At 38.9% G+C, this 27,233-nt stretch overlaps 1 protein-coding gene across 1 annotated transcript in view; it reads right to left on the minus strand.

Annotated features, from left to right (window-relative positions):
• The window catches only part of NKAIN3 (sodium/potassium transporting ATPase interacting 3), a 367,274-nt gene that overhangs the window by 78,831 nt on the left and 261,210 nt on the right, over window positions 1-27,233 (minus strand). Inside the window, 1 exon segment of the mRNA XM_037382143.1 lies at window positions 11,207-11,404. Within this exon segment, the coding sequence (XP_037238040.1) occupies window positions 11,207-11,404 (198 nt within the window).

The following is a 27,233-nucleotide window of genomic DNA, read 5'->3' on the forward strand; positions in this document are numbered from 1 at the left end:
ATCCCCCTTCGTTCCTCCTCCACGCACCTACACACACCCCTGCTCTGTGAATGCAGCGTTGCGGCAGCCAGCTCTGCTTGCAGGCACTGGGGCAGCAGTACGACGACTCTGGCGCCACTACTACAGTTCGGTGCCTTTTCCTGCCCACCGTGGCAGAGGAGTTTGTATGAACTGGGCTGTTTCCAGGCCCAGCACCCCATACGGGAGAGCCCATAGGAGCCAAGGGGATTAGTAGCCAAGGATGGAACAGCTTCATGAGTCCACTGCGCACTGTTTCCAAACCTGCCACTGCAGTTGGGTGCTGAGGAAGCACATCCCATGCTGGACACTGCACCTGCTGGTGGGATTCCCTGCTCCGCTTTGCAGAAATATAAAGGAAACAGTTAAAATAAGTTTTTCAACAGTTTCCACAATAGTAGGTAGTGAACAAAGAACAGCCAAAAGACATGCAGATGTATTACAGAATTTGGGCCAGAAGTGTTAGCTATAAAAGCTAGGAAGGCAGCATTTATAGAACACAGGCCTTTTAAAACTTACTCTGAATCACAATCTTCCTAAATCAAAATATGTTTTCCCAGTAAACCTTGTCTGTCTTTCTGTGAGCTGTTCCGAGAGAAGCACATACACACATTGACTTTCTTCCTCAGTGAAAACTATCATTCTCACAAAGCTTGAGGAGTATGAGCTGTTTCCCTGCTTGTTTAGTGAAATCCCTGCTCTGGTTTCTCATCTTTCCCTAGGACAAAGCAGAGAGCATTGCAAATCGTCAGGGACCACAGTCAAGAGAAAAGAAGAATTCTTTCTGCAGTCAGGTCACATTCAAGCAACAAATTTTAATGGAAGAGCTAGGCTGTGAATTCAGTGCATGATTAGAAGAAAAATGTCCTGTCAGTGGAAGCTCACACAGAGATGGGTTTTAATCAGTGAATATTTTTCCCCTGTATAAGAAAGTCTGGTCACATGGTTATCAACTATGATATGCAGAAGGAATCATCCTGATGAGTATGAGTGAGCACAGATCTATCGCTGTTAGGATCAGTGAGGCTGTAGTGTGAGGTTTGCCCGTGTGCTTTACACCACTACATGTGCAGATGCAGACTAAGGAATCGGACCCTCTTAGTAAAATACCTTTTCATTACTTAAAGCACATCCGCATGTAAAAATCAATTAGAGTTGTGTTTTCCAGAAACAAAAAAAGAACCAACAAAGTCAAGCCTATTCAGCCAGAGCTGTCAATCACCATGCAAACACTCGGCCTAGAGAAGGAGTTCATTTCCTTGCTTGGTTTATCAACTTTGCTACTGGAGCAGACCTGATGCAGCACGCTGCTGGAGATGGAGCAGAGCTGTTTGCACTCAAATGCAGCTTGGCAGAAGGGTATGAATTTTATTCCACCTTCCAAGGCACCTATCATGCACTGATTGCCACAGAGGTTGCTGAAACCTCGGCAGTGTCCAGAGAGGCATGAAGACAAATATCCTCGGGAGCACCATGCTTTGGCTTTATGAGTTTCCAGCATCTTTAGTGTCTCAGCAGCCCATCAGTTAACGGCCTCAGACAATACAGTCAATAAAATATCCCTACGGAAGGGAAGGAGATACTGCTTCAATTTTTCTAAATGAAAAATGTTACATTTCCTTGATCTCTAAAACAAAGTTTAAATTGCTAATCTGTGGTACACTTTCCACTTTCTCTTAGAATTTCCAAATTCCTAGTGCAACATTCAGCATTCTGCTCAGTTCTAAAAATAGCATGTAGGCATACAAGTTTGCTGAGACACTTTAACATGTCTTTACCTCTTCTACCACCTCCCCTCCTTATTTGCAGAGAAGCTTGCCTTGTGTTGGAATCAGTGACCACCCAGTTTGCTGTGCAGCGGGCCACTGCAGTTCCTTGTTCAGCTGCAGTTCAGGTTAACTTGAAAATACTGGAAATGGATCGCAAGGAAATTATCTAATTGAGAATCACAGTAACTACATTGCAGACTACAGGCAGGCACTGCTTCTGCCACGGGGGAGGTAATTTTGGGCAAAAGTTGAAGGAGAAAAAAATTTTATATTTTCCAAATCTTCCATTTATCTCTAGTGCTTCTCCATCATTCTTATTGAAATATCAATGAACTAAAAAAAAATAAATAAATAAGCAACCAACTTTTATTTTTACTCTAAATATTTTTCATGTAAATAAAAATATCTCATAATATCTGCACATAATTTCATTGAAATTTTTGTACAATATTGAAAAAATGTCATAGTAATTTTCATGTAAAATGGAAAAAATCTATATCAGGTACTACAAAATGTCTAGAATGATTTAGTTCTCATATCGATTTGTTGACAAGGTGAACATACTACCATATTGCTAATGCTTAAATTGCTGTCCACTATCCCCTCACCTTTAGCCAGCTCTGCTGCAGGAGTTGCCTAACTCTTTTTCACAAATCCATATCGTAACAGTTAATGAATAAATGAGCATGCAAACAACTATATCAGTGGTTTCAATTTTTTTCAAATAAGCTGCTTGAAAAAGGAGACGTCCCTGGAAAGGACAACTGAGATGGAGAAAACACTTATTTTTTTTGATTCTGTCTCAGAGTTGCTTTATTGACCCAGACTGGTAATTAGACAAATATACTTGTGTATTTTACTACCTACACGCTACCATGAATAATGAGGTCTAACTAAATCTAATGGAAAAAGGACAAGAACTGGAATGCAGGTGCATATACAGTCTCTCACTAATTTTGTTTCTCTTGGTTATATTTTTTTAACACTGAAGGCTTGATATTGGGAAAGGTGAAAAGGGCTGTATGCATCCCTGATCCAACGCTAAACACTGGAGGAACACAGGCACAGAGTATGATAAAAATACGAGACAACTACTATAAAATATTGGGAGTAATGTCAAAAGGCATAGGCTTGCACAAGCTTCTGTAGCCTCTCTGCAGTCTGTTCCAGAGACCAACAACTCCTCTGTAACATTGCTCAGGCTGAAAAAAATCTGATTTTCAATAATCTTGTGATCACTCCACACTTACTAATGAATCTGTGAGAAGCCACCAGCCTACCTTAACTGACTATTCACATGGCTAGGAGAAAGTGTTCCTGGCTATTATTGTTGTGAGGATGATGATGAAGAACAGGCATGTCTTTCATACCCTCTTTTGGAGTAATGTTGCAGTTCAGCTCTGCAGACAATGCAGATTTAATTTTCCATGCCACTTGTGCAATTGTTTATTATGAAAATAAGATATGTTAACAGTTTCCTAATCAAAAAAGTTGAAAAAGTTGCAAGCAAAATTTCAAGAAAAGATGTAATACCTTCAGGACAACTATATTTTACCATTCCCATGGACCTTAACACTAAATTACCTCATGTTTTTCTGTCACATGCTGATGTTGACTGGCTTTCTTAATCAATCACATGTCACTCAAGGAAATGGAAAGAGAGCACTGGTGTCAGCACCTACAGGGATTTTCTTTGGAGAACAACATACATGATAGTCCCCCTAGCATCCTTTTCTGTCCAATTATAAAAATAACAGGGCCATAACTAATGGGAAAAAAGGGGCTGCTGCAGTGCCCTGGAGGAACCACATTATATATTGATATCATTAGCTCTTCTGTTACATTTAAATGAATACGAACTGAACTACAGCTCTGGCTGCCTGAAGGGAGGGGCAAAAGCTGCTTTGCAACCTCTTTCAGAGCAACTCTTGTAGATTTTCAAATGGCATAGAGAAGGCAATATTAACACTGGGGATAGAAGAAGAGCCATCCAATTAACCCAAAAAGGATTCAAGCTTGTGGCTCAGTCGTAAAAGCTTGGTCAATGAACTGAAATTCATTAAAGCCACTCCACCACTGCCCCTGATCTTGGTCTCTCTATAGCTCAATAGCTACAATGTTTCCCTTGATTAATTATTTACATGAGACTCATAACCTCCACTTTAATGTCTGTTGTGCTAAATATGGTTTTAATTAGATTCTATTTTTCTCTATTGAAAAAAGTATTTGTCTACCAAATGTCATAATTCATTTTCATATTAAATGATCAAAATTTGGCAGATTCTTTGAAGACAGCAAGACAGAAATAATTCACAAAGTGAGGAAATTGCATGGGGTCAGTATGAGGCACTGACTGGTGACAGATATTTGGAAATGTAATCAGATCACATTGTTTACCATTTCCCTATGGAAGTGATGGTGTATGTTCTGGGGAGAAGAACACACATTTAGGTCGCTAAAGAACTGTGAGAAAAAAGTAAGAGGAATTAATTCCTCAAAAACAAGAGGAAGCAATGTTCTTTATGACAAGCATGACTTTATTATGATGAATCATCACAATAATAATGAAAATTCAAAATATTTGAAATCATTCTACCTAGTTAATTAAAACAGGAGAATCTGCAAATGCAAGGATGACAACTCCAAGCACATTAACAATTACATTTTTAGAAGTGTTCAGCATCAATTTACATCAATAATTATGATTTTTTTTGGACAGGTAAGTACTATTTTTACAGAAAATGTGGTAAGAACTAGAAATATCATTAAGGTGGGGTTTTTTGGCATATCATAACTCATAAAGCTCAAGAAGGGGAAGTGCAAAATCCTGCAATCGCATGCACTGAAATATGCTAAGGGCTACCCAGTTGGAAAGCAGCTCGGCAGAAAAAGACTTGGGGGTCGTGGTGAACATCAGGTTGAACGTGAGTCAGCAATGTGCCCTTGCCTCAAAGGCGATGAATGGTGTACTGGACTGCATCAGGCAAAGTATTGCCAGCAGATCAAGGGAGGTGATCCTTCCCCTTTCAGCACCGGTGAGGCCACACCTTGAGCACTGGGTCCAGTTCTGGGCTCTCCAGTACAAGAAGTACGTGGGCATACTGGACAGAGTCCAAAGAAAAGCCACCAAGGCGATGAAGGGCCTGGAGCACCTCTCTCCTATGAGGAAACGCTGAGAGAGATGGGACTGTCTAGCCTAGAAAAGAGAAGGCTCAGGGGGATCTTAATTAACATCTATATAAACACCTGAAGCTAGTTGCAAACAGGACAGAGCCAGGCTCTTGTCAGTGGTTCCCAGTGACAGGAGCAGAAGCAATGGGCCCAAACTGAAACACGTGTTTCCTCTGAACATCAGAAAACATGTTTTCACTGTGACAGTTATCAAGCCCTGGCAAAGGTTATCCGGGGGGTTGTGGAGTCTCCCTCTTGGAGATATTCAAAAGCTGTTTAGATACAGTCCTGGGCAACCTGCTCTAGGTGGCCCTGCTCGACTGGGGGGTTGGACCACATGACCTCCATAGATTCCTTCCAACCTCAACTATTCAGCATGATTCTGTAACACAGAGTGCAATTTTTCTACCAGTGGTAGATGTGTCACGGAACATCCTGACACTGTATTACAAGCTGCTTTAGAATTCTGTCGCCTCTTGGAGGAAAGCACACAACATCTATAAATTCAGGAATCGAAAGGTGCACTGGGAAGACATCTTCTCAGGGCACATACTTTAGCAGATATGTTTTATATACTCTTCTTGTCTAACCCAAATCCTGGAAGACAGTGACATGACACAAACATGTGGTTTTGTCATCTCTTGCATGCCGAATCATGGTTAGATATACCCAGCTATGAAGCCCTTCTCTAACCACTATACAGTGATGCAAGCTGCCTCAGCACTGTCACGCTGCTATATCCATACTGGAAGCATTCCTGTACCAGAGCGAATACATGCTCCAGACCAAGGCAACCAATACTGAATGAAGATCAACTTCTTTATCTTCAAACTCTTTAATGGTTTTGGCCCCAATGGTCTCTACGGCACCAGAGAAAGAATTTCAGACTAAACCAAGCTCAGCAGCTACTATTGATAACATCTTCACCATAAGACAAACCTTTCTTGACAGTCAGAATGAGGCCAAATATAAATTAAATTAATTACCACAATAAACGAGGTACATCTCAATCCTTGTAGATTTGTACCCAAAGTTCTGTTTTCTGTCTTCACATCAAGAGGGCACACATCCAAGAGTGAAAGAACACTCAGAAACAGCACAGAAACTCAATCCTTATCCAGACAAAGTCTCAGCTTCATGTCCCATTTTTCAGCTGGGGAGAAGATGGTAGAACTATGGACACAAGACAGGTGTATGTTGCTTAATGCAAGGTTGGAGGTGTTCACACATTCCCTCATTAGGATGGTAGAAGAGCTTAATAGGACAGAATGTTCCTGAATGGAAATTCAACACCATCTCAATAAATATCATAAATGTCACTGTAATCACCAGATGTCACATGAAAACATACCTTTCTCTACCATGTCAAAAAGGTAGGGGATAAATTTCTCTGGCAGAGATTTAAAAAATAAAATGTTCTTTACACCCCTGTGGGTAAAGAGACCATCCCTGCCAGTTCCTGCCTCAGTCCACTCTGAGGAACGAATTGCAGCTAAACGTTTGCCCTCAATGGCTGCATCAATAGGAGGGAATTCCTGCAGACCTGGGAGCATTCCTGGCACGGGCATGCCATCACCCATGCCATTGCATATGTTGCATATGCATCAGGTTGGCCTGCTCTAGCCACCGCTCTCCCCACACAGTTCCCAGGCACAGTTTTGGTCAGGAGAACAATCCCAGGGATTATTCCTGCTGGGTGGCTTGAACGCACCAGCCTGTTTTGGAGGCTGAGACAATCAGCAGAGATGTGAGTTGTTCTGAGCCAGCTGGCCACAGGACGCAGCTGCCTTGGCACTTTTAATTTATGTATATAGATGCAGTCTCTCTTGCAGGAGAATCGTTTGGACTCAAAGTGACCACAGTATCCAACTCCCAATTTGGCTGCCAGGAGTGCTTTTTCTTACACTTGTGATATTACAACCTCATTGTGTTCTGTAGAAAGTAATATACTTTTCTATGTTTTGTGCTTGGTAGTGTTACTGATAAGCCGTTCCACGCTGATTAGTCCCCAGCTTTACCTTAGGCAGGTATGCTCACTGCTTATCACTCTGCTATGGAAAATATTCAATACTCTTAACCTCCCTACATCATGCCTGGCTTTACAGGGTAGCGAAAATGTGGTGACTCTCCAGTAAAAGTGGTTTTTTTTGTGAGTGATCCTCATCTGTAGGTCCAACAGTCACCTACGGGTTACAATAATTGACACTTATGAGAGACAACAGACAGACCTTTATTAAGCAGTGCTTTTCTTCAAAATACCTGCATTTAGTCAGCATCAACATGCCAAACAGCATAAATGTTTTGCATGTTTTTAGGTTTAGGTTTTTTCCTTTCTTTCCCCCCACTCTTCCTTCAGAGGTCTAGATTTTAGTTACGGCTCTTCTGCACATTGCTAAGAATGGGTGGAAAGTTAACCTCACCTTATGCAATGCAGTGTTGTGAGAAGCAGTCTAGCTGTGTCAGCCTATCGCTCTGCCAAAATTAATTTGTTTTGCTATTTCAGCACTGATGAAGTTACACAGCTGCTAATTCCAGAGCTACCTCAGTGAGCCCTAGCTTGGGGGGGGGTCTCTGCCTCACAATGTAGCTGTTGGACAAGCTTATTGTGACATTAGGCTCAGGGTCTGATAAAAAAATCTCTGCAACCACTTGGAGAACTTTTTAAAACTCAGGCAATTGAAGCCAGTGTTACCTGGCATCTAATACTCCCAGTGTGAATTCTCTATTTTCAAATAACAGAAAAGGCTCTATGAAGGGCCCTTCTCACGGTTGCTAAGCTGTCACCATTTTGACTGTAATATTAATTTGTTCTCCAAAAATTCGGTAAAGATGATCTGCCTTGCATTTTAAAATTAAAGGTGTTGTATGGAAGGATTTATTCATCAAAATAATATATACGGTGCCATACACATCAAATAAATGTAGATTTAAAATGCACAATTTAAATTTAAGTCTTCCTCACTGTTAATTGCATCCCATTCTCTCACATTTCTCTTGATTTTTCCCCAATCTAAAGAAATTTTAACACCTTCAACTCCCAATCACTTCAATAGCTACCCAGAATCAGGATGAGATATGAAGTTGCTGTTCCACCCATAAAATATACTTTTTTTTTTTTTAGAAACAACTATAAAGCAAATACAATAAGAGCCTTAGTGTGTTAGAATTAAATAAATGATTGTCGAGCTTATTCCCTGAAGCAGGGTCTAATGTAGTCACAGCAGCAGCAGCATTCTGTGCATATAAAAAATTTTATACCAGTTAAAAAAAAAGATTTCAATAAAAAGTCGCCTTTCAAAAACAGCAAATGGCTGCTAGTGAGTTATGTATCGCGACAGGTATCCAATATTTACCCCTGGAGGGATTTCTTTTTATGGAGACTCTAACTCCCTACCAAATGGAAGTGCTCACCTTCCCAGTTGTGTGGACAAGGGTTAGCATGATAAAATGATTTGTTATGCCAATAAAGTTTTTGTTACACTGTAAAACGGTTTGTTACGCTACTACTGCTACATAAAAATGTTATGAAAATTAAGTAGGTTGTAACATCCAAAAAGGAATAGGCTACTTTTAGGACTAGCTACTAGGACAAGAAAAAAAGAAGGCTCTTCTGATCTACAATTCTTCAGTACTGTAAAAAAGACAACCTACACGACCTTTTAAATAACAACTGAAATTGGTACCCCAATTAGGAAAGCAGTTATGCATCCAAAATGAATGGGAACTTCCTCAGGTCAACGGTACTCAGAAAATGAGAGGGAACTGCAACAAGTTTGATAATCTGGGCAGTAACTTCTCTCCTGTGTGACAGTAAATTAAACAATCCTAAATTACAAATCAGAATGGAAACTGAAGTGCAAGCTCACGATATGCTAACCATAAAGCACCACAGATGGAATAGCAAGATAGTAAGACCGAAGGAAAACCTTACTTTCCATATGGGATTTTAATTTTAACATTGCATATATCAGATCAAAGCAGATCTGAAACTGGCAACTGTTTAATTCACAGTCAAGCCTTACAAGTTCCTGGCACACTTTGAACTTGCAATGAATTGTATCCAGTATTTATTTACGATTGTTCCAGGCAATCAGTCACTCCGTAAGAAGGGGAAGGCCTGTCACATCTTACACTTTATAATTGTTACATAATTTTTATACTTTTCCTTTTTTGTATTTCTTTGAGCTTGTATGTATTACATGTTTTTATTTTATTATTCTAATATTTGTGTTCCTGTCATTTGGTTAATTTTGACCAGAATATACTGTACTGATAAGTGCAGAAGGAAAAAGTTCTGATTTTAACAACCGGCTGTATTTTCATGGAACTCTAAGTTTGTTTCCGATCACAAAAATTCTAGAAGAATTTCTAACATGATATATTTTTTTCTTATAGAAGTAAGGAAGCATTGGAAATATTTATGGTTTTCTCCTTTTAAACCAACCACACTTCAGTTTTCCCTTGTACAGGCTCGCTGAAGCAGAATGACCAGAACTGCTTTGCGAGGGGAATTTGCTGCAAATGAAGAGCTCATGGGAGAAGCAACCTGCTTGGAGTATCAGGCCCCCACCAGAGTAAGGATGGTGCATCCAAATTAAGCTCTGCCAATGCAGTGGGCAAAATTCTTCTGCAAGGCTTTCACAGAAGTTTTATAGTGTATGTTGACATACACAGGACTGGGCCTCAAGTACTTTTGGCTTCACTGGAAACAATCCTGACTCAAAGTCTTTGCTACCTGACTGAAGGACAGGAGAAGGCTTGTGTAGGTCCTTGTGATGGCGTTTGTTCCTGCAAAGCTGACGGGCTAGGAGCAGACACATGGATTGTGTATGTGCATGTGATGTCGCCGGTGCACTGACCAAGTGCGGTAATTCAGACCTGCGTTGCCGAGTGCGAGTTCATTAATCATTGATGTAAGATACAAGTTCATCAAATTTTGATTAAAAGCAGTGGCAAGGAGAAAGCTCTCAGCATCTTACATCAGGCATTTAGTAATGCCAACAAATTATCTGGAACTTTTAGACTGCTTTGTTCTAGAGAGCTGGACAGGATGATAGGTGTAACTACACACACTGTTCTTTTTTTCTTTCAAAAGAAAAATGTCCTTAACTTGAAAAAATATAAACATTAAAATTTGAAAATAATTATTAACTAATGAGTGAGACTTATCCTACAGATCCCTTGTACTTTGCTCGTGGCAGTATTTACCGGTCAGTCAGTAAATCGGCACTGAATAGACTGGGAATATCCAGCCTTTCTGGTTGCTCAGACCAGGTAGCTCATCTGGCCAGTAGGCATGGACTGCAGACTGCATGTCTTCTCCCACTGTCTGACGAGCACTGGTGGCCATAGTTAGGACCATGATCCACAAGCACTTATGTTCTCAGAATAGATCTGGACATAGGCAATGTATCAGACCTACGTGCAGCCAGTTGGGTTAGGCTGGTTGCGAGGTAGTACACACAGCTGTCTAGAGAAAGAACTACCACTTCTAGGAGATCACATGCAGCTCGCACTAAACAACCTTTTAATCGCAAGCAGAAGCAGCCATCAGATTGAGGAAAGTCTGTGGCCAAGACTGGGCTGTTGCTCCCAAAGCAAGTCATCCAGCCCCCATGCTTCCCTGTGCCGCAGACTTTTTATAATGACTTCCTGTATTTGCAGTTTTTGACTGGTACTGCAACTACAAAATGTGGATCATGGAGGTGGAGTATTCTGATAATGCAGAGTTCCAGGAAAGAACAAATAACATGGTTGAATGTAAATGACTACTTTAATTACTGATAGTTCTCTAACCTTTTTCAAGTGTTACAGCCATATCTCACTTTGGGAAGAAACTTAGCTATGTATCATGTAAAATACATTTACATACAGGGCTGAATAAATACCACCATTGATTGTGAACTTCAGAAGGGTTTACGCAAATTAATTTTTGACAAGTCTGCTCTCCTTTGCTGTACATGTCTCAATGAATGAGAGCCAAGAACTTGAGTTAATTTTCTTCTGTCCCAGCAAAGACCAGGGTGGGGACTATGCCTCTACAGAGCATTACGAGATGTAAGGAAAGAAAAGAGCAGTGCACATTTTCATAATGCAAATGTAATTCTCTAATTCAAAATACAGTTTAAAATCTGTGCTGTCATCCATCAACTACAACATCCTCCTTTCAGGACAGAGACACCCCACAGCAGCAGGCTGCATGCGAAAGGATTGCCAGAACCTGAGTACAAAAACAAACGGCAACTTACAGAGAGGAGTATTTGGATAGCGCTGTGAATGACCTCTAGGTACTGGAAATCAATTATGCAGCCCGTCACGGAGACGTAGGAGTAATCCTCCAGGATGCCAGGGGCAGAAGGACGCACCACCCTTCGTATGCAGCCAGGCCCGTGCTCCCGCCACCAAGAGCGGTGCATTGAGATGTTAAAAGTCATGAGATCAGTTTCCTAGGAGAGAGGGAGGGGAAAATGTATGAAAACCTCTAACTTTATGTTATTTAAGGTAAAGCAAGGAAAATAATAGATGCTTTCAATTATTATAAGGAAAAGGAAAGAAATAACTTGCCTTTCTCCTTACCCCAGTAATTTTAACATGAAAGTAGGCCATTAAAGCGGAGAAAGGAAATTGCAAACATTTATCGTTTACTTTGTAACTCCACATAGGAGCTTCTATCTGGCAGAACTGCTGTACCAGGTACTGTACAAAACACTGCGCATAGCCTGTGTCTCCTTGGACTTACAGCCTGAAAAGCAATTTAGTTGTTCCTTGATTAGAATGTCTCTTAAGAATTAATTTTTTTAACAGGCAGCAGGAGACATTTTTACCCCATGGTACTGTAGACAATCTAAACCAAACTTCCACCATATTTATTTAAAACATTAACTATACATTATAGCTATTATTTAAGTGGGGCCACAGCCAGGCAGACTGCTCCAACTGCCAGAGATTCAAATGAAAACTTGTCTCCAGCCAAGCACCCTGCTCTCTTTTCTCCCCTGTGCCCCCGAACCCAGATTACAATCTTCTCAGTTTAGTGAAGAAATCTGCTTCTGTGAACTGATCTGGGTTTAAAATAAAAGCAATAACCTCTCTTCACTCTAGTCTTCTTCAGCCTCAACCACAGCTTGTCCCATCAGGTCTTAAGTCTCACCCTCACAGGTACCGGCCGCATTGTAACCCACACTGTATGTACAATGTCTGGGCATTCTCATAAACACCATCCCACTTCCACTTGGAGCAGTGAAAGTGGCGAACATGCTAATGTACTAAAAATTTTCTAACAGTTTACCTATGAGGTACAAAGAGGAAGATTCCTCTGATTTAACAATAGATTTAGGTCTTTATGTCATGCTTGAGTAAAATACACTGAAGTTGAATTGATGCCATTGAAATGCAAAATAACCTCTCCTTACTGGAGATAAATGAGAGTTATGTTGATACTTTAAATAATTAATTCAGATTTATGTTTCCATGTTTCCTATTCTCAGCTTCAAGGTAGCTGCAAAAAATGTGTGCAAGACTATCAGCTGGATGCTCACAAAACACCTGTGTTTCCATGCATGCCAGTTTGTGAAGACTGCCAAGACACTGGTTCGCCCTTTGCATCCCACTCCAGAAATCTGTCCTGTCAGTTTGTCTGTGGCTTTCACCCCAAATTAAAGGACATTCCATGCAGATTGCAGTTGTAGACAACTCTCATTGTCTTTCTCTGTTAACTGCCTTTATTCTGGCCACACCTGAAAATTAACAGGTGAATTAAAACCTGTCAGTCTCTCTTGCAGCTAGTTAGCAGCAAGAAATCTGCCTTTGTGATCTGCTGGTCTCCATAACTTTTACTCTTAAAATGCAGACTTGCTGGAACATTATTTACAGTTGATGATACATTTGCCTTTTAACTTTGCATGTTTCCTTGCTACTGGTTTAGAAAGTTTTCAGCTGCAATATGAAAATGACTTGTGAAATCAGAAGCTGACAGATAATTCAGTTTAATGAAAATACAATTATAAATATATGGTCATGGGAAACAGCCAAGGCTTTTTCTGTACAACAATGCCAGAGATTGCACAGTGTTATCAAGTGGTTTTAACAATTGCCAACTGTAAGAAACGCCATTTGTCAAGCAGCACACATATACCCGCTCTCATCTACTCCAGTAACTCTTTGTGCAGTAGGAATATGGACTTGCCATGTGGGTCAGTGTTGTATCAAATATTGCAAGGTAATGCTTTGTTATCACAACTGTAGGAATAAAATGTGATGTCTGTGGGGCTGGTGTCACAGCTTTCTTTGCTCTCCATGTTTTTCTTCTCTATTTTTTTTTCTTTAAGTTTTAATTATTATGCCCTGTTTCAGTCTTTGTGCTTGACTAGTTCATAGCCAATAACACAGGAAAATGGTACATTTGCATAGGAAAACAGCTTGATAAATGTTGGCAACACATCTAAAATGTAAGAATTTGGCACGTCGTCAGTACAAACAGCCTCCTAAATAAAATCTTTCCTTTCTGGAATACTGATATGTTTGGTTCTTTGGGGGGATTAAAAAAATTGCTTGACTTGATGGTCATGTTTAGAGATGCCTAATTAGATGGTCATGTTCATATTTCAAGTCTGCTGGTGATGCAGTGAGAGAAGGAAACAGCAACAGTGTAGTTAAAATTCTTTGACTAAAAACAAAAGAGATGCCATCACAGCACTTGCTGCCTTTTTTTTTTTTTTATAAATCATTATTCAGAAATTATGGATAAAGGCTGTGAGAAGAGCTTTTCATAATTACTTTTCACTGTGTGTATTATGTTCTGAGTCCTCAAAGCAGGTAAAAGCGGATAATGATGGCCCAACAAAGATCGGTTTCAGAAATGCAAATAAAACCACCTGGTGCATTAGCTTGACCTCTAAAATACCACTTCACAAAATGGCAGCCATAAGCTGTTTGAGCTGATAAATGTTAAGCTGCCAATCAATAAAAGAAATCCTGACAAAAATCAATCCTCTATTTTTTTATTTTTTTTTTCCCCAGTGGTTAAAGTACACTCTTGTCTATCTTCTTGGAGATTCTTAATCCACCAAGTGAGTCAAATGCACCAGGCACTAAAGAATTAACCTGTATTTTATCATCATTTACAGAAATATAGAAAATCCAAAGAATCTTTGCCTGAGTGTACAGCTTTTAAACATCAATGAACTTCTGAGAATGTTTCAGTGTTTGTGAATTCGGCACTTGGAAACCCTGTGCATAATGGAAAAGCTGCTGCCCAAGCAGTTTGTTCTTAGTTGTATGTTTATTAAAGTTAAGAATTCTTCCAGAATGCACAAGCAGATGCTTGAAGTTTTTCAACAGATCATGTATTATTTTCCAAAGCCACAAGCAATCATTATACAAATGTGTATAAAATTAATATTCAGCAGGTGATGTAATGTAAACTGCATATTTTTATAAAAAATGCTGCTGCTTCATAGCAAGAGACTCAACTTCAGGCTCTTTACTGGAGCCATCAAGTAATCTCTTTAACGAATCCAGTGGGGATTCATTTAACAATTGAAATTTCCATCACGGATGGAAAACTGCTCTTTTGAGCTTCAGACTCATGACATATATCTTGGCTTTAACTCTGTACATCAGTGGATAAACTATACTTCCTCAGCTGGTAACCTATCAGACAGATGCCATAAATGAAAAGGGGGCAGGACACAGATAAAAGGACTTCCTGGAAAATCATGTGAGATTTAGGAAAGTGAGATGGGAAGGGAAATCCTATGCCCTACTCCTCCCTTTTTCAGACAACACTAAAGCAATACTTCAGTTTGTGGTAAGCAGTTTGCTCCCGAGTGTATGATCAGCCCAATAATCACACTTCTTACTGATGCAGAGTCCCACTTAACTGTCTACAGCTTTTTAAGCTTTTAAACTATGTATAGGATTTGTGTTGGCTCTCAGCTCAAGGATTAATTTTGATCATTATGGGAAATCATTCCATAATGTACCATGGCAGGTACTTTCTTTTAGGTGAGATGTAATCCCTTTAAGTCTCAGTAATACTAAGTGCTTGGAGATAATGTTTAATTTCATTATATCTGCTTAAATTCTACATTTGGTTTCAAGTGGACATTTTCTATTGGGCAGGGCTTTGATCAACCTGGTCTAGTCAAAGATGTCCCTGACCACAGCAGGATGGTTGTTCTAGATGATCTTCAAAGGTCCCTTCTGACCCAAACCAGTCCGTCATTTTATGATTCTATTTTTAGGTGGTGAATTTAGATAAATTTTAACAGATAATAGCATAGCACAGTTTATTTAAAAACTGAAGTGCAATAAGGATGATGTTCCTTTCATTTGTTTGTGTACACTTTATGTGCACTGCCTAACGACAACAGGAAAAAATTAATGCGAAATTAAGACTAACTAAAATCACCAGATGTAAAGAAAGAAAAGACGCTAAAACTCCAGGAAAAAACCAACACACCAAGATTGCCTTGTATAACAAACAAATATGCTGTGACATGACAACTATGCACTGTAGAAATATTTTTTTCACTCTATGTTTCTGCTTTATGACATGCTATTTTATATTTCTTTCATTCTTTGTTAGTACTGAAAAATGCACTCTTAAGAAAACTATAAAAAGGACATGATTCTGTTAAGTGGGAATGAGGAGAAGCACTTTTTCGTCCACAAGACAGCAGTCAACATGAAATTTCTCAGAAAGGTGCAAGAGCACAAAGGCCTGGCAAAGCATAATGTTAGAGATCTTGACTTTATGGCTGCTTTTGTAGTACCTAGCCCTTTATAACACTTTTATTGATACATACTATACTTTTTATTATAAATAAACATTAATTAGGCTGACACAATAAATATTCCCATCCCATTTCCTAAGAGTAACAAGGATGCTATAGTTCTGACTTGCTACCCAGTTACTTTTATCACCAGTGAGGAGAAAAGATTTTCAAACACCTTGTCAACAGGTAATAAAAAATAATACGCATAATGCTAGGAAAAAACCCGTACATTTTCTTGTAATTCCCTATGCCCAATTAAACTGGTAGTTAAGATGCAATGGTGTTGGCATGGACAAGGGACACACACATTCCTTAGTATTTCATTTCAGTGAGACATTAATCCTCATTAGATACAAATGATGCATTTAAGCGTTAATGAAACCTGCTTTAATTGTAGAAGTACTCTGAAGCATGAGCATCAGCTGTTAGGCAAAGACCTCCATTGGCAGCATAACCTTAGTTTTCTACCCTGAAACCACAGGTTCTGATCCCGGCTTGCTCCACATGTGAGCAGTTACGCTCCATCTCCTCTCACTACCACTGAACAAACGGGCTTTGAAGGCCACGACAGATAATACTGAAGAAGTCCACTGGCAAATAGGGAAACTTGTGTGACTGGCTCCCATACTGTATTGTTTGGGATGATTGTTTTTGAATATTGATTACTGACTCTTTTTTTTTTTTTCTTTTTTTTTTTTTCTGTTTGTCTTTAAACACTTAACTCAGTGTTACACAGATGGCTTTTACCTGCCCCATGAGCTAGAGACTGGAGACAGCCTACTTAATAATTGTGACGTCCTCCCAGGATGCAACAACGACCCATGCTGCTTCCAGGCAAACTCTCTAGGTTGAGGTGGCTGCTCAAAATATAACATAGTCAATATCGCATCCTCATCCCGAGCACGCTGGTGAAGAGATGACATGAAGAGCGTTCTTAAAATGAAGCTTATGTGTTGAGTTTATTGGGACTATTTAGCTGTCCGAACTGGCTGATAAACTGGACTTAGCAAATCCGTCTCATTGTTGTAGCAAACCCAATGCACACTAAACCAGAGGAACCATGTGATACATCTAAATTAATTACCACTTAAAGAGAAAATTCACAGTATCAAGATCTTCAGGCATAGACCATGAGGTCACCCTAGCATCACTGGCTGAGAGTGGTTAAGAGAGATAAAGAGGCAAAGTCACTTTTGGGTGGTGGGGCTAGAGATGTTCATGTTCCCACTCACTGAGACTGGAGGCTCACAGGCTGAGCAAATCCTGTGGCCATGACAGTGGACCATGACTAAAGGAAAAGATTTCCATATCATGCATAACTGCTGTTAGAAAGTTACACTGGTTTAACCTAATTTTTTCCCAGTCAATCCACATTAAATTTGTTAACCATTTGGTTACAGGACACCCCTCATCCTACCCACCCCACCGCAAAAAAAAAACCCCACAACCAACCAGGTAGTCTTAGTTAGGCAGTACTGTCTTCTCCTTTTTTTAACTACTTTTACTCTCTGGGCTATAGAGAGTGTTGTCAGATTTTATTTTATTTTTTAAAAGTGATAAAAGAACTTTCGGAAATTTGTTTGAAAACCAGGCAGATGACCTACCCTAAATGATAAAAATAGATTCTTTGCGTTCTTTAATTTGCCACATGCTCAGGGATCCATTTCCTGCCTTGCAAAACAGGCAATTTAAAAATTATTCTATTTACTGAACTTATTACTAAAGTGATTTTTTTTTAGAAAGCCAGAAGGCAAGAAGTCAACAAGAGAAGCCCACTGCTGTCTTCTTCATGTAGTAATAGTATCAGTCACAAAACAAGTCAGAAGAACCAGCAAGGGGCTGTTTTCTGAACCATGTTGCCCTGAAACACGAGCTCTGATCTCTGGCAATATTCATGCCCAAATACCAGCTCCATGGCTTATGCTTTTTCCTTGGTCTCCCTCCCTTTTGTGGCAGTCTCTCTGTCCAAGAAACAGCCCAGAGAGGTTACACAGTATGGCAGAAATACGCTCCAAGCCCAAAGGAAAAAATGGCTTGAGAAAGGGTGATTGAATCAATATGAACCTTAGTCATCACTTACCATAGGAAGTTCAGCATGAGCACAGAAGTTCAACATGCGCACAAAGACTGTACAGAAAAGCTGTTGTGCTCCAGTGGAGTCCTTGACGAGATTAAGTCTAGCACTTAGTTTGAAAATTGCTCTCACCAGTTCCCTCTTATGATGCAGAGGTATGAGACAACACAGGTTTTGTCTTCAAGTTTTGAAGACTGGGAACAGGGTAAGGGTTTCTGTGAAATCAAGAGTTTATTCAGATTGGTGTGTCCCATACTCAAGACATACGTGATTTTGACTGAAAAGATGCATCAAGACAAGACTGAACAGTGAAGAACTAGACACATCATCGGCAGCTCATATATAGCCACAAGCAGAAATGCTGTAGGAAAACATCTCAGGGCAGAGAGTCAGGAAAGGTAAAAGAAAGCTTGAAGAAGTTTGGCTATAAAAAAAAAAAAAAAAAAAAGCGGAAAAGTTCTAATTATGTAAAAGAAAGCTTGAAGAAGTTTTGCTATAAAAAAAAAAAAGTGGAAAAGTTCTAATTATGGGCCATAAAAAAAACTATGTCCCAAAGATTCATGGAACTATGAACATTTTGAAAGAGGAGTTTATAATGTAAACCAATTTGGGTCTCACCAAGAACATTTTAACCTATCATGTTTACTTTAATTTTTTGCTGTTGTTTTAGAACAAAATTGCTGAGATCCCTGTGGAGTTATACACGCATTTGAAATACCACAAAATTAAAATTCACCACCAACATACCTTCCCTCAAAGATAAACTGCCTCAAACAGCTACAGAAAGCTCTTCCCACACTATTTTGTAGTATTTTATTTATTGATAGCAAAAGCAGAAAGGATCAGACTCATGTGCCTGAGTTCCTCACCACCGTATACAGCCTCTAAGCATTCCACAAATGAGAAAGTACGTATCTGTCGAGAAGACTCTTGCAGTGCTGATGGGGACTGGATTTCTGCACTTAAAATGGAAAGGTGTGGCCTGGCTTGATCGTGCTAAAACTATTCATTCTTCTTGTAGTTCTCCATCTTTTGTACCATGGACACCCTAACGTAACAAACCCTGTGAAACCGACTCTTCCTTGGGGGTTTTGTTCTACTGTTACTAGGAAATCATGCAAATAGGAGACACTGCGCCAAAAGCCCACATAATCCAGTATGAGGAACAGATGCAACGTAGCCTCTAGCCAAAACAGGATTCAACTTTGTTATTGTCGAAATAACTGTATTTTGTATACAGTGGTTGTGAACAAAGTATGGGGGTAAAGGTGTGATTAATAAAATGTTGCAATAATAGTACAGTTAATTTTATTAATTTCCTTCATTTCTGGTGGGTTCTGTGCTCTGTCTCTTTGTCCAAGTATAAGAATACCGTAACATCTCTTGTTATACAAGAAGAGAAATGCTACGCTGGAGATAAATGCACCAAAGAGTGGGTCCTAAATTTAAGGGTCTGTACTAGACTCTAATGACATTAAAAAGCACTATAAAAAGACTTGAAAACTCACTTGAATGTTAGAATTTCTGACAAGAAAAATAACTCCCTCTCTTGAGAATAACCAGAATGTTCCTACCTGCATCCAGGAACACTTTTAAAGATTAATAGGCCAGTTTAAGCAACTGCTGTTACGCTCTCTGCTTTGCTTGCTCGAAGCAATGCAATTGCTCACAATATTGCCAACTCTTGTTGTTTTACGGCAAGCCTGGTTACATTCAGCATTTTTTGTTAAAGCCTCCATTCCCAGGGACATGAGATTACAATAAGAAGTTTGTCTTGTTACAAGAAAATGAGCTGAAGAGTAAAAGATTCAAAACCCATGAGCTCTACTGCTAGGCACTTCCAGTCTGTGCTATAACTTGCATTACTTGCTGCTTTTCTTAAAGCTGTGCTCCTGGAATCTAGATGGGAAGATCAACCATTCAGATCACGGCTATCCAGAGCACCATGTGCCATAGTATCCCATCTCAGACGATCATGGATCCACCAGGGTATAAGAAAGGACCAGTTGTTTTTTAACTGCTTGATCAAAGTGAATGACCCACGTGCACCCCAAAAATCTCAAAAGACAGTCATAGTGAATACCCAATTTTATTGATATTTAAATCGAACTGAATGATTTCATGGAACTTCTCTAACTTAGGAGATTCTAATTCTTATTTTAGAGTGTGTACAAAGGGCAACCAGAAAGATGTGCTAATTCACTGCATCTTTTGAGTGAACTCCTATACAGTTCATTGAATAGAACTATCTGCCACTAACAAGTTGCCAAGAAGTGAGTATCTGCACTGCTGAAGCCCTCGTGAAAACTCAGAATACAAAATGTGACAAGATGCAATAAGCAGCAGAAGTATATTGAACTGCTAGGGGTCTCCTTTCTTACTGCTTTAATTTCAGTGAGGCACAAGATGCTCCTAGAAACACATACTTCCTCATGACGCTTTTGTTTCTACATTTCTTGTCAGTGATATCAGGTAACATATTTTTGCCAGACCCTCAAGTTTTGTCATGCTGTTTGCCGGTGACCTTGGCTTTAGCAGAGTAATCCTTTAATCGCAGGCCTCACATGCATTCTGCCAGAACAATGACAGTCTCCAAAATTAATCTGATACACATTTTAAAAAAAGCAAAGACAGTCTCTACAGAAACTTTAAGGTCAGAGGATGAAATTTGGAGTCCTCCCTTACCTAGCAGAAGTGAAGCACTGATGACTATGGAAAAGAGAATCTGCTGTTGCAAAACTCAGTTATATGATCTATTTAATTATTCATTTCAGATTGACTGTAGGCATCAGTCCACATTTTAGGTTCCTTAAAACATTTTCTGTATTTATGTAAATATATAAATATATGTAGACTATGTATTTTTTATGTATATAAAACATGCATATATTTATATATTTACATAAATACAAACCCTAAGTATATGTATAATTATATTTACCTGTACAAGCTAATGACTCCACAGCGCTTTCCTGAGAACAGCTGTCAGCCGTGGCCAAAGAAGGCAGCTTTAATAATCTCCTTCAGCAATGCACGATACCCTGGCCTTAATCAGATTAATTTCATTTGCAGCTTAATCCACCTCCAAACCTCGATAACTGTCACAGACATTCACATAAAAGGAAGTTTTGATTTGTCCTCTGCAGTAATTTTCAGATTTTCAGAACACTCCTCCAGGAACAAGGACTCATTTTTTCTGACATATTCTCTATAGCAAGTATACACTCATCATAATCAAACTTCTCAAGTTCTTTTGATGAGATTAATCAGAAGGATCTAATGGTGTCCAGTAACCTTTGGATAATTTCATGTAAAAGAAATCACCGAGATGCTAAGTCTACTTATATATTTTTTTTCATTCTGAAGAAATTTCTCACAGAAGTTCCTTTAATCAATGTCGTTGAATATGTTCCCCAGAAATGTATTTTTAATTCAAGAGGGAACTATAAAAGGCTCTGTTAAGAACTTCCAAGTCTAGGTGGATTACTTAATGGTCCTGTTAACAGTTGTTCTATAAATCTGGTCACTTCGAGAGATGAATAAAGCCACAGAGAAGCCTAATGATCCGCTCACTCTTTAACATCACAGACTTGTCTGTAATCTTTCATCATGCAATTTTAACATATCCTGCTCTAATAAATAAGAACAAAATTAGACCACTGCAAAGATAAAAAAGCATACTGAGATTTGAAAAGATACTTTTCATTTAACTGTCAAATTTGAAATAACATTAACAGACAAAGGGAAGAACAAGAATCGATTTTAGATAGGCTGGTAGGGTTGTGAATGACAGCAGGATACAACTGTAAAAGGACAAGTAATATTAACTTCAGTTTACCTACACACTGAATTAAAAATCAAGACTAATACATAAAGAGTTTCCTCCAATGTAATAGAAAAAGAATTTTCAGTTTGCTTGAGGGAAAAAAAATATAATCAAAACTTTTGTCAATATGAGGTCTTTTTCTGCAAGCTGCCAAATATCCACTAAATCCAATACACTCTGGAGATCATTAACCTTTACAATAAATATCAGTAATTACTAATATAACTAGCATTTTTACTTTGTAAAGCTGCTTTTACAAGCAGTGATACGAGGATGTCAGCGTGACTCCACAAGGCAGATGAAAGCCTACAAAGCTACAGAGTGAATTCCACAAGCATGCACACACATGCTTGATTTCAACAAGCACCCCACCGATGTTAGGGATCTACATATATCTGCTGGATTAGGGCTAGCAAGAAAGGGAATAAGAAAGATATGAGAGTAAAAAGGATGAGAAAGTTAAGAACACATGACTATATTCTTACTAGCCTAATTGTATACATCTTGGATAGAATACAGAATTTCTTTTCGGTATAGTATGTTCTATACAGAGTTGTGTAGTGCACTGATGCATAGAAAAAGGTTTTCTTGAACTAATACATGGCATATTTTGCTGTAAAATTCTAGTTAAGTCCATGAAAACAGTCCATAGGTTACTGTAGTGGATGTTAATATTAGTCTCAGGAGCAACTGCTGCTGTTTTAAGAATAATTTTAATCTCCCTTTCAGTCTCTGGGAGAGGGGAAGGAGCACGAAGAGAGCAGAAGATGTTTACATTTACCTTATTCCTTGCTTGTAGCCAGCTAACGTCTGTGTACTAAATAGCAAAGATATAGACAAATTCAGCACTAAGTATGTCTGGGGGGAGACAGTAGATAGGATAAAGCAGAGAAATTTTGAGATGTGGAGATATTAAGTAGGATGGGAGAAAGTTTCCTGCCTCTTATCGTTCCCTGGTCCTCGCAGACTACCCCACTGCTGTTCTTTCAGTAATTGCCTCTTCTCAGAGCCAGAGACTGAACAATAGTTCTGCTTCTTAAAGCACTGCTGAGGGCTGGCTCGGTGAGAGAGGACAGGTCCTCTTTCATTGCTTGCTGGCTGGGCACAGGCTGCACGTCTGTGGGCATCAAAGCAGCACCAGCTTTGGTGACAGCAGCTGGGGAAGAACAGAAATCAGCCCTGCCCGGGAAAGCCGCCTCAGCATGGCGTATTTGGATGTTGTCTAACAGGGCTAGGGACCAGGAACGATGATGGGAAAAACCTCACCAGATGCTACCCCCTCTTGGTACTTCTAGATAACTCACACCTTCACATCTATAGCACTGCAAGTCTTAACGCCTACACGTTCATGGATTTGGTTTGAAATCTAAGTTGCATAGTCATGATACAGCCGAGCAGCCATTGATAGCACAGACCCTCAGGAACTTCAGACAGCTTCAAATTAGATCCCTTCCAACCCACCTCTGGGACAGCGAAGCACACACTGCTAAAACAGAAGGATCTGAGATGACAGGATAACTACAGATGGAGAGCTACAGAGGCATGTCGACATGCATAAACAGCAAATGGATGTTCACTGCCACCCACCGAACTTTCCTTTCTGGAATCAAAATAGATTTTGCCAATTTGATATTTTCCTTTTTTTTAAAATACAGTTACTCACGCAAACACATGGAGGGCATTAAGTTGTTCACATACTGTAATCAGGTATGTCTTTGCACAGCATGCAGAACATTGTGGGGAGGGAATATTTAGTTTTGCAAGTTAGAAAACAAGGCAAACAACTGCAGACATCTGACCTCGACGATCCTTTTAAAAAATCAAGTTGTTATATACGAATTTTTCTATTGCCAACAGGAAAAGCGAATATTACACAGCAAAGACTTATGGCCTGAACATGGAAAAATGAAATAGCTTAATGGAAAAAGAGACAAGCCAAACAAAACACCCTGAATGTTCACATTCATTTTCATTTTACATGCATTGGGAAGGAAGTAATTTTTCAGCTGAAAACAGACTTCCAAAGCAGAAGTGCTAAAAACAACTAATAAAAAGACCATATGTCTCAAGGTTTATCTCTGAACAAAGAATATTGCCTAATTAGAAACTCATGAAAAGGAGAATTTTGAAGGAGAGACCTGATCTAATTTCACAGCTTTAAACGTAATCTAGAATTTGTTACTGTATAATTTTGCTACTGGGCCGTTTCTTATAGAAATATTATGATTATTTCACATGAATTTTGAAGTTGTTACTCAAATGAGTCTGAATTTGAAACAAAAAATTAAATGTTTCAGATTTCACCTTTAAAATGCCCCTTCTCAAGATTTCACTGAACTCTCTGAACTACTGAATCTGAAGTTAGTGATCTGGTTAGAGTTTCTCTGTGAAAAAACTTGTCAATAAAAGCTATTTGGTTTTCAAAATATTCAAAAAACTTTACAATTAACTTGTTATACTTTATTAAATTCAGTTTCTACTTGGGAGCAAAAAAATTAGAATCTTTAATTATTTGTACCGGTATCTTTCAGAAAGCACGAGTCTTGTAAAATGCTAACTTTACTGCACTGTATTTTAGTAAGGTAAAATCTGTGGGCTGCAGTTCATATCTGTAAGTCCACAGCTGCTGTTCACTTTCCAGAAAATTCTCCCTGTTGGATTTATTGTGGGCTGCTGAGTGCTGGAAGCCACAAAAGAAGATATTTGTGCAAAAGAAATCCTAATCTTATAATCAACCAAACTGCTCAGCTTTCTTTTCAGAAACGGCACAGTGGACTGGATGTGCTGTTGGTGTAGCTTGAAATCTGACAGTGGAACAGGCTGCGCAGAGAAGTTGAGGATGCTCCATTATTGGAAGTGTTAAAGGTTGAGTTGGATGAGGCTTTGAGCAACCTGGTCTACTGGAAGGTGTCCCTACCGATGGCAGGGGGGTTGGAACTAGGTGATCTTTAAGGTCCCTTCCAACCCAAATCATTCCAAGACTCTGTGATCTTCAAAGGTCCCTTTCAATCCAAACCACCATGTGATTCTATGCTTCTATTAAATAATTCCACTGATTTAGGTACAAGAAACACAGTTTATGTAAGTGTATATGGCAGGGCTACCTCTCTTGCTTATGTTTATAGCAGAATGAGCAACTGCTGAAGTCACTGTGAATCAGTAATATCTTCTAAGGCCATCGTTAAATTCCTAAATCAAAAGTGAGATCATTCAAATTAATTACCTTAAAATGTAGATGACTACTTTTAATTCAACTGTAAAAAATATGTGGAAGTCATAAACAGATGATGGAATTAACATATTTACACATGTTAAGCAATTTTAAGTAGTGGTTTGCAGAAAGGAAGCAACTAAACTGCAAAGTTCTGTCATGACTGATACCCTCTTACATCCTAATACGAGCTTTATTGGAATGTACTTCCACAGTGGAGTATACTCAGGTGATACTACACAATGAGAGGAATAAAATATCGGTACAAATGAGGGCAATGCCTTATGCCAGCATTACAATTCGTGGAGGCATAACTCTCTTTTTCTTCCTATATTAGTACACTGATGCTTTAAAATTCACTTTCCTATGATTTGGGGAAAATATCTATGTTTTTCAAAAGCTGTCTTAGTCTGATTTGTCAGTTGGAGTCAATAATGCTGTGATAGAATAATGTTATTGTGATTGCCTTAACAAGGTTATACAGATGGACTTGTCAGCAAAAGGATGTTTCAATAGCTATGATTAGCTTAACTGATTGCTTTTGTGGAAGGTGCACATTCTTAGAAGTGGGGAGACCACCTACACTATATAATTTACACGTAATTCAAGTACAATCCCTCCCACAACTTTTTAAATTTTAAGGTTTGTATCTCAGAAAGGCCAAGAAGGAGTGACTAATAATAAAAAAAGACAGCTTCCTACAGAACACCTAATTTCTAAGAAAGCAAACAATTTGTTTTCCCTGAAATAAAAATCATAAAGCCTGACAAACTTTATACATGCATTATGTCTGTAGAACAAACTCTTTGGAGTTCTCTTACTAAACGAAAAAAGACAAAACGGCCCTATACAAAGGAGGTTTGCTCCTGCTCATTCTAAATGCTGGCACACACGATTCTTCGGATAACCTTTAATCGCTAAGAATTTCACTCATGTAGACTGTGCTAACTCATGAATGAAAAGAAAAATATAATCCAAATCATGACAAAACAAAAAATTTCAATTAACATAGCGTGAGTAAATCACACAGAAGTAAATCATGCAGATTGCCACAGCCAAAAACTGGTCACAGAGTGGTACTATTTCAGCTAAATTGATATAATTAAATTGGCATGACTTCCACTGCCATAGAAACAATTATAATGTTATAACGGCAGTTTAACAGTCTTTCTTATTGTGCTACAGTATGGAGAATAAACCATAATGGAATGAGAAAGCTTTGTAATATAAAGCATAATAATGACCACTGTGGTGACTATACCATTTCAATAATTTAATTAAAACTAAAATTTCACCCCTAACTCTTGTAGTGCTACTGCTGTTTAGCCCAAGCCTTTACTCCCTGTAAACTGTAAAATGGCCTATCAAGGAGTAAATTACCCTGCAAGTGTCATATAAAAAGCCCTAACAAAATTACAATTGGCCATTCACTGCAGTCCACTAAAGAGGTTTTTTGCATACAGTCCTTACAGTCACCTTTAAGGAAATGAGAAAGTTCAATCTGTACCTCACAGCTTCACCAATATACATGGATAAAGTATTGCTTTGGGTGGTAATCTACTAAATTCTGAAAGTGATGTATCAAGTTTCTGGAAATCCTAAACAAATGACGGCAGCTTATGTGCAGAGCAACACAACATCAAACATACGTTGTGCAGACTGTCCAGCTTGCTGTGTCTCTCAGGTCAGCTAAGCATCTGCAGCACATTCCTTGTGAGGAATGTGGGACCTATCAGTCTTGAATGGCCAATACTCACAGGTGTGTAATAAATCAGGTAAGCTTTTTAGGCTGATCCTATCCAGTTTTTGTTTGGTTTCATAAAGAAAGCAAGCTCATAGCAACTCAGTACGTACACGTATCTGTCTCCCAAACCCCTTGGGGCATTTTAACACATTTGCAAATGAGGAAAGGTCTCATCTATATTAACTTTCCTAAATATTTCATTAAAATAAGAAACAAGGAAGAGGGGAAGGACCCTAGGGAAAGTTTGCCTTTTTCTGATATCCGAGAAACCATAAGGGAGATTGATGCCAAAGCACAAATTTAAAATGAGGCATCATTACTTCTACTGCTCATACAACTACCTATATTGCATATTTACTAGAATTTCAACAATGTTATGATTAAATGTCAAGCAATGAATTTACTACCTTTTTGGGAGAATGGCCATCAGAAATGGTGAATTGTTTTCAATGTAGCATTATCTATTATGTACCCATTAAAAGGAAAAAGAAAGAAAGAAAAAAAGCTTGCCCCACTGGAAGCAAGAAGTACAGACTGACCTTTTCCTGCCTGCTGCATTCAGGCAGGATATCCAGGGGTGCTGGACTTACACGAAAATACTGTTAAGAGCAAGCTAAGTTGAAACGAAACAGTTTGCATGAG

Source organism: Falco rusticolus, chromosome 3 (genome assembly GCF_015220075.1).
Source record: "Falco rusticolus isolate bFalRus1 chromosome 3, bFalRus1.pri, whole genome shotgun sequence".
Lineage (NCBI taxonomy): Eukaryota > Metazoa > Chordata > Aves > Falconiformes > Falconidae > Falco > Falco rusticolus.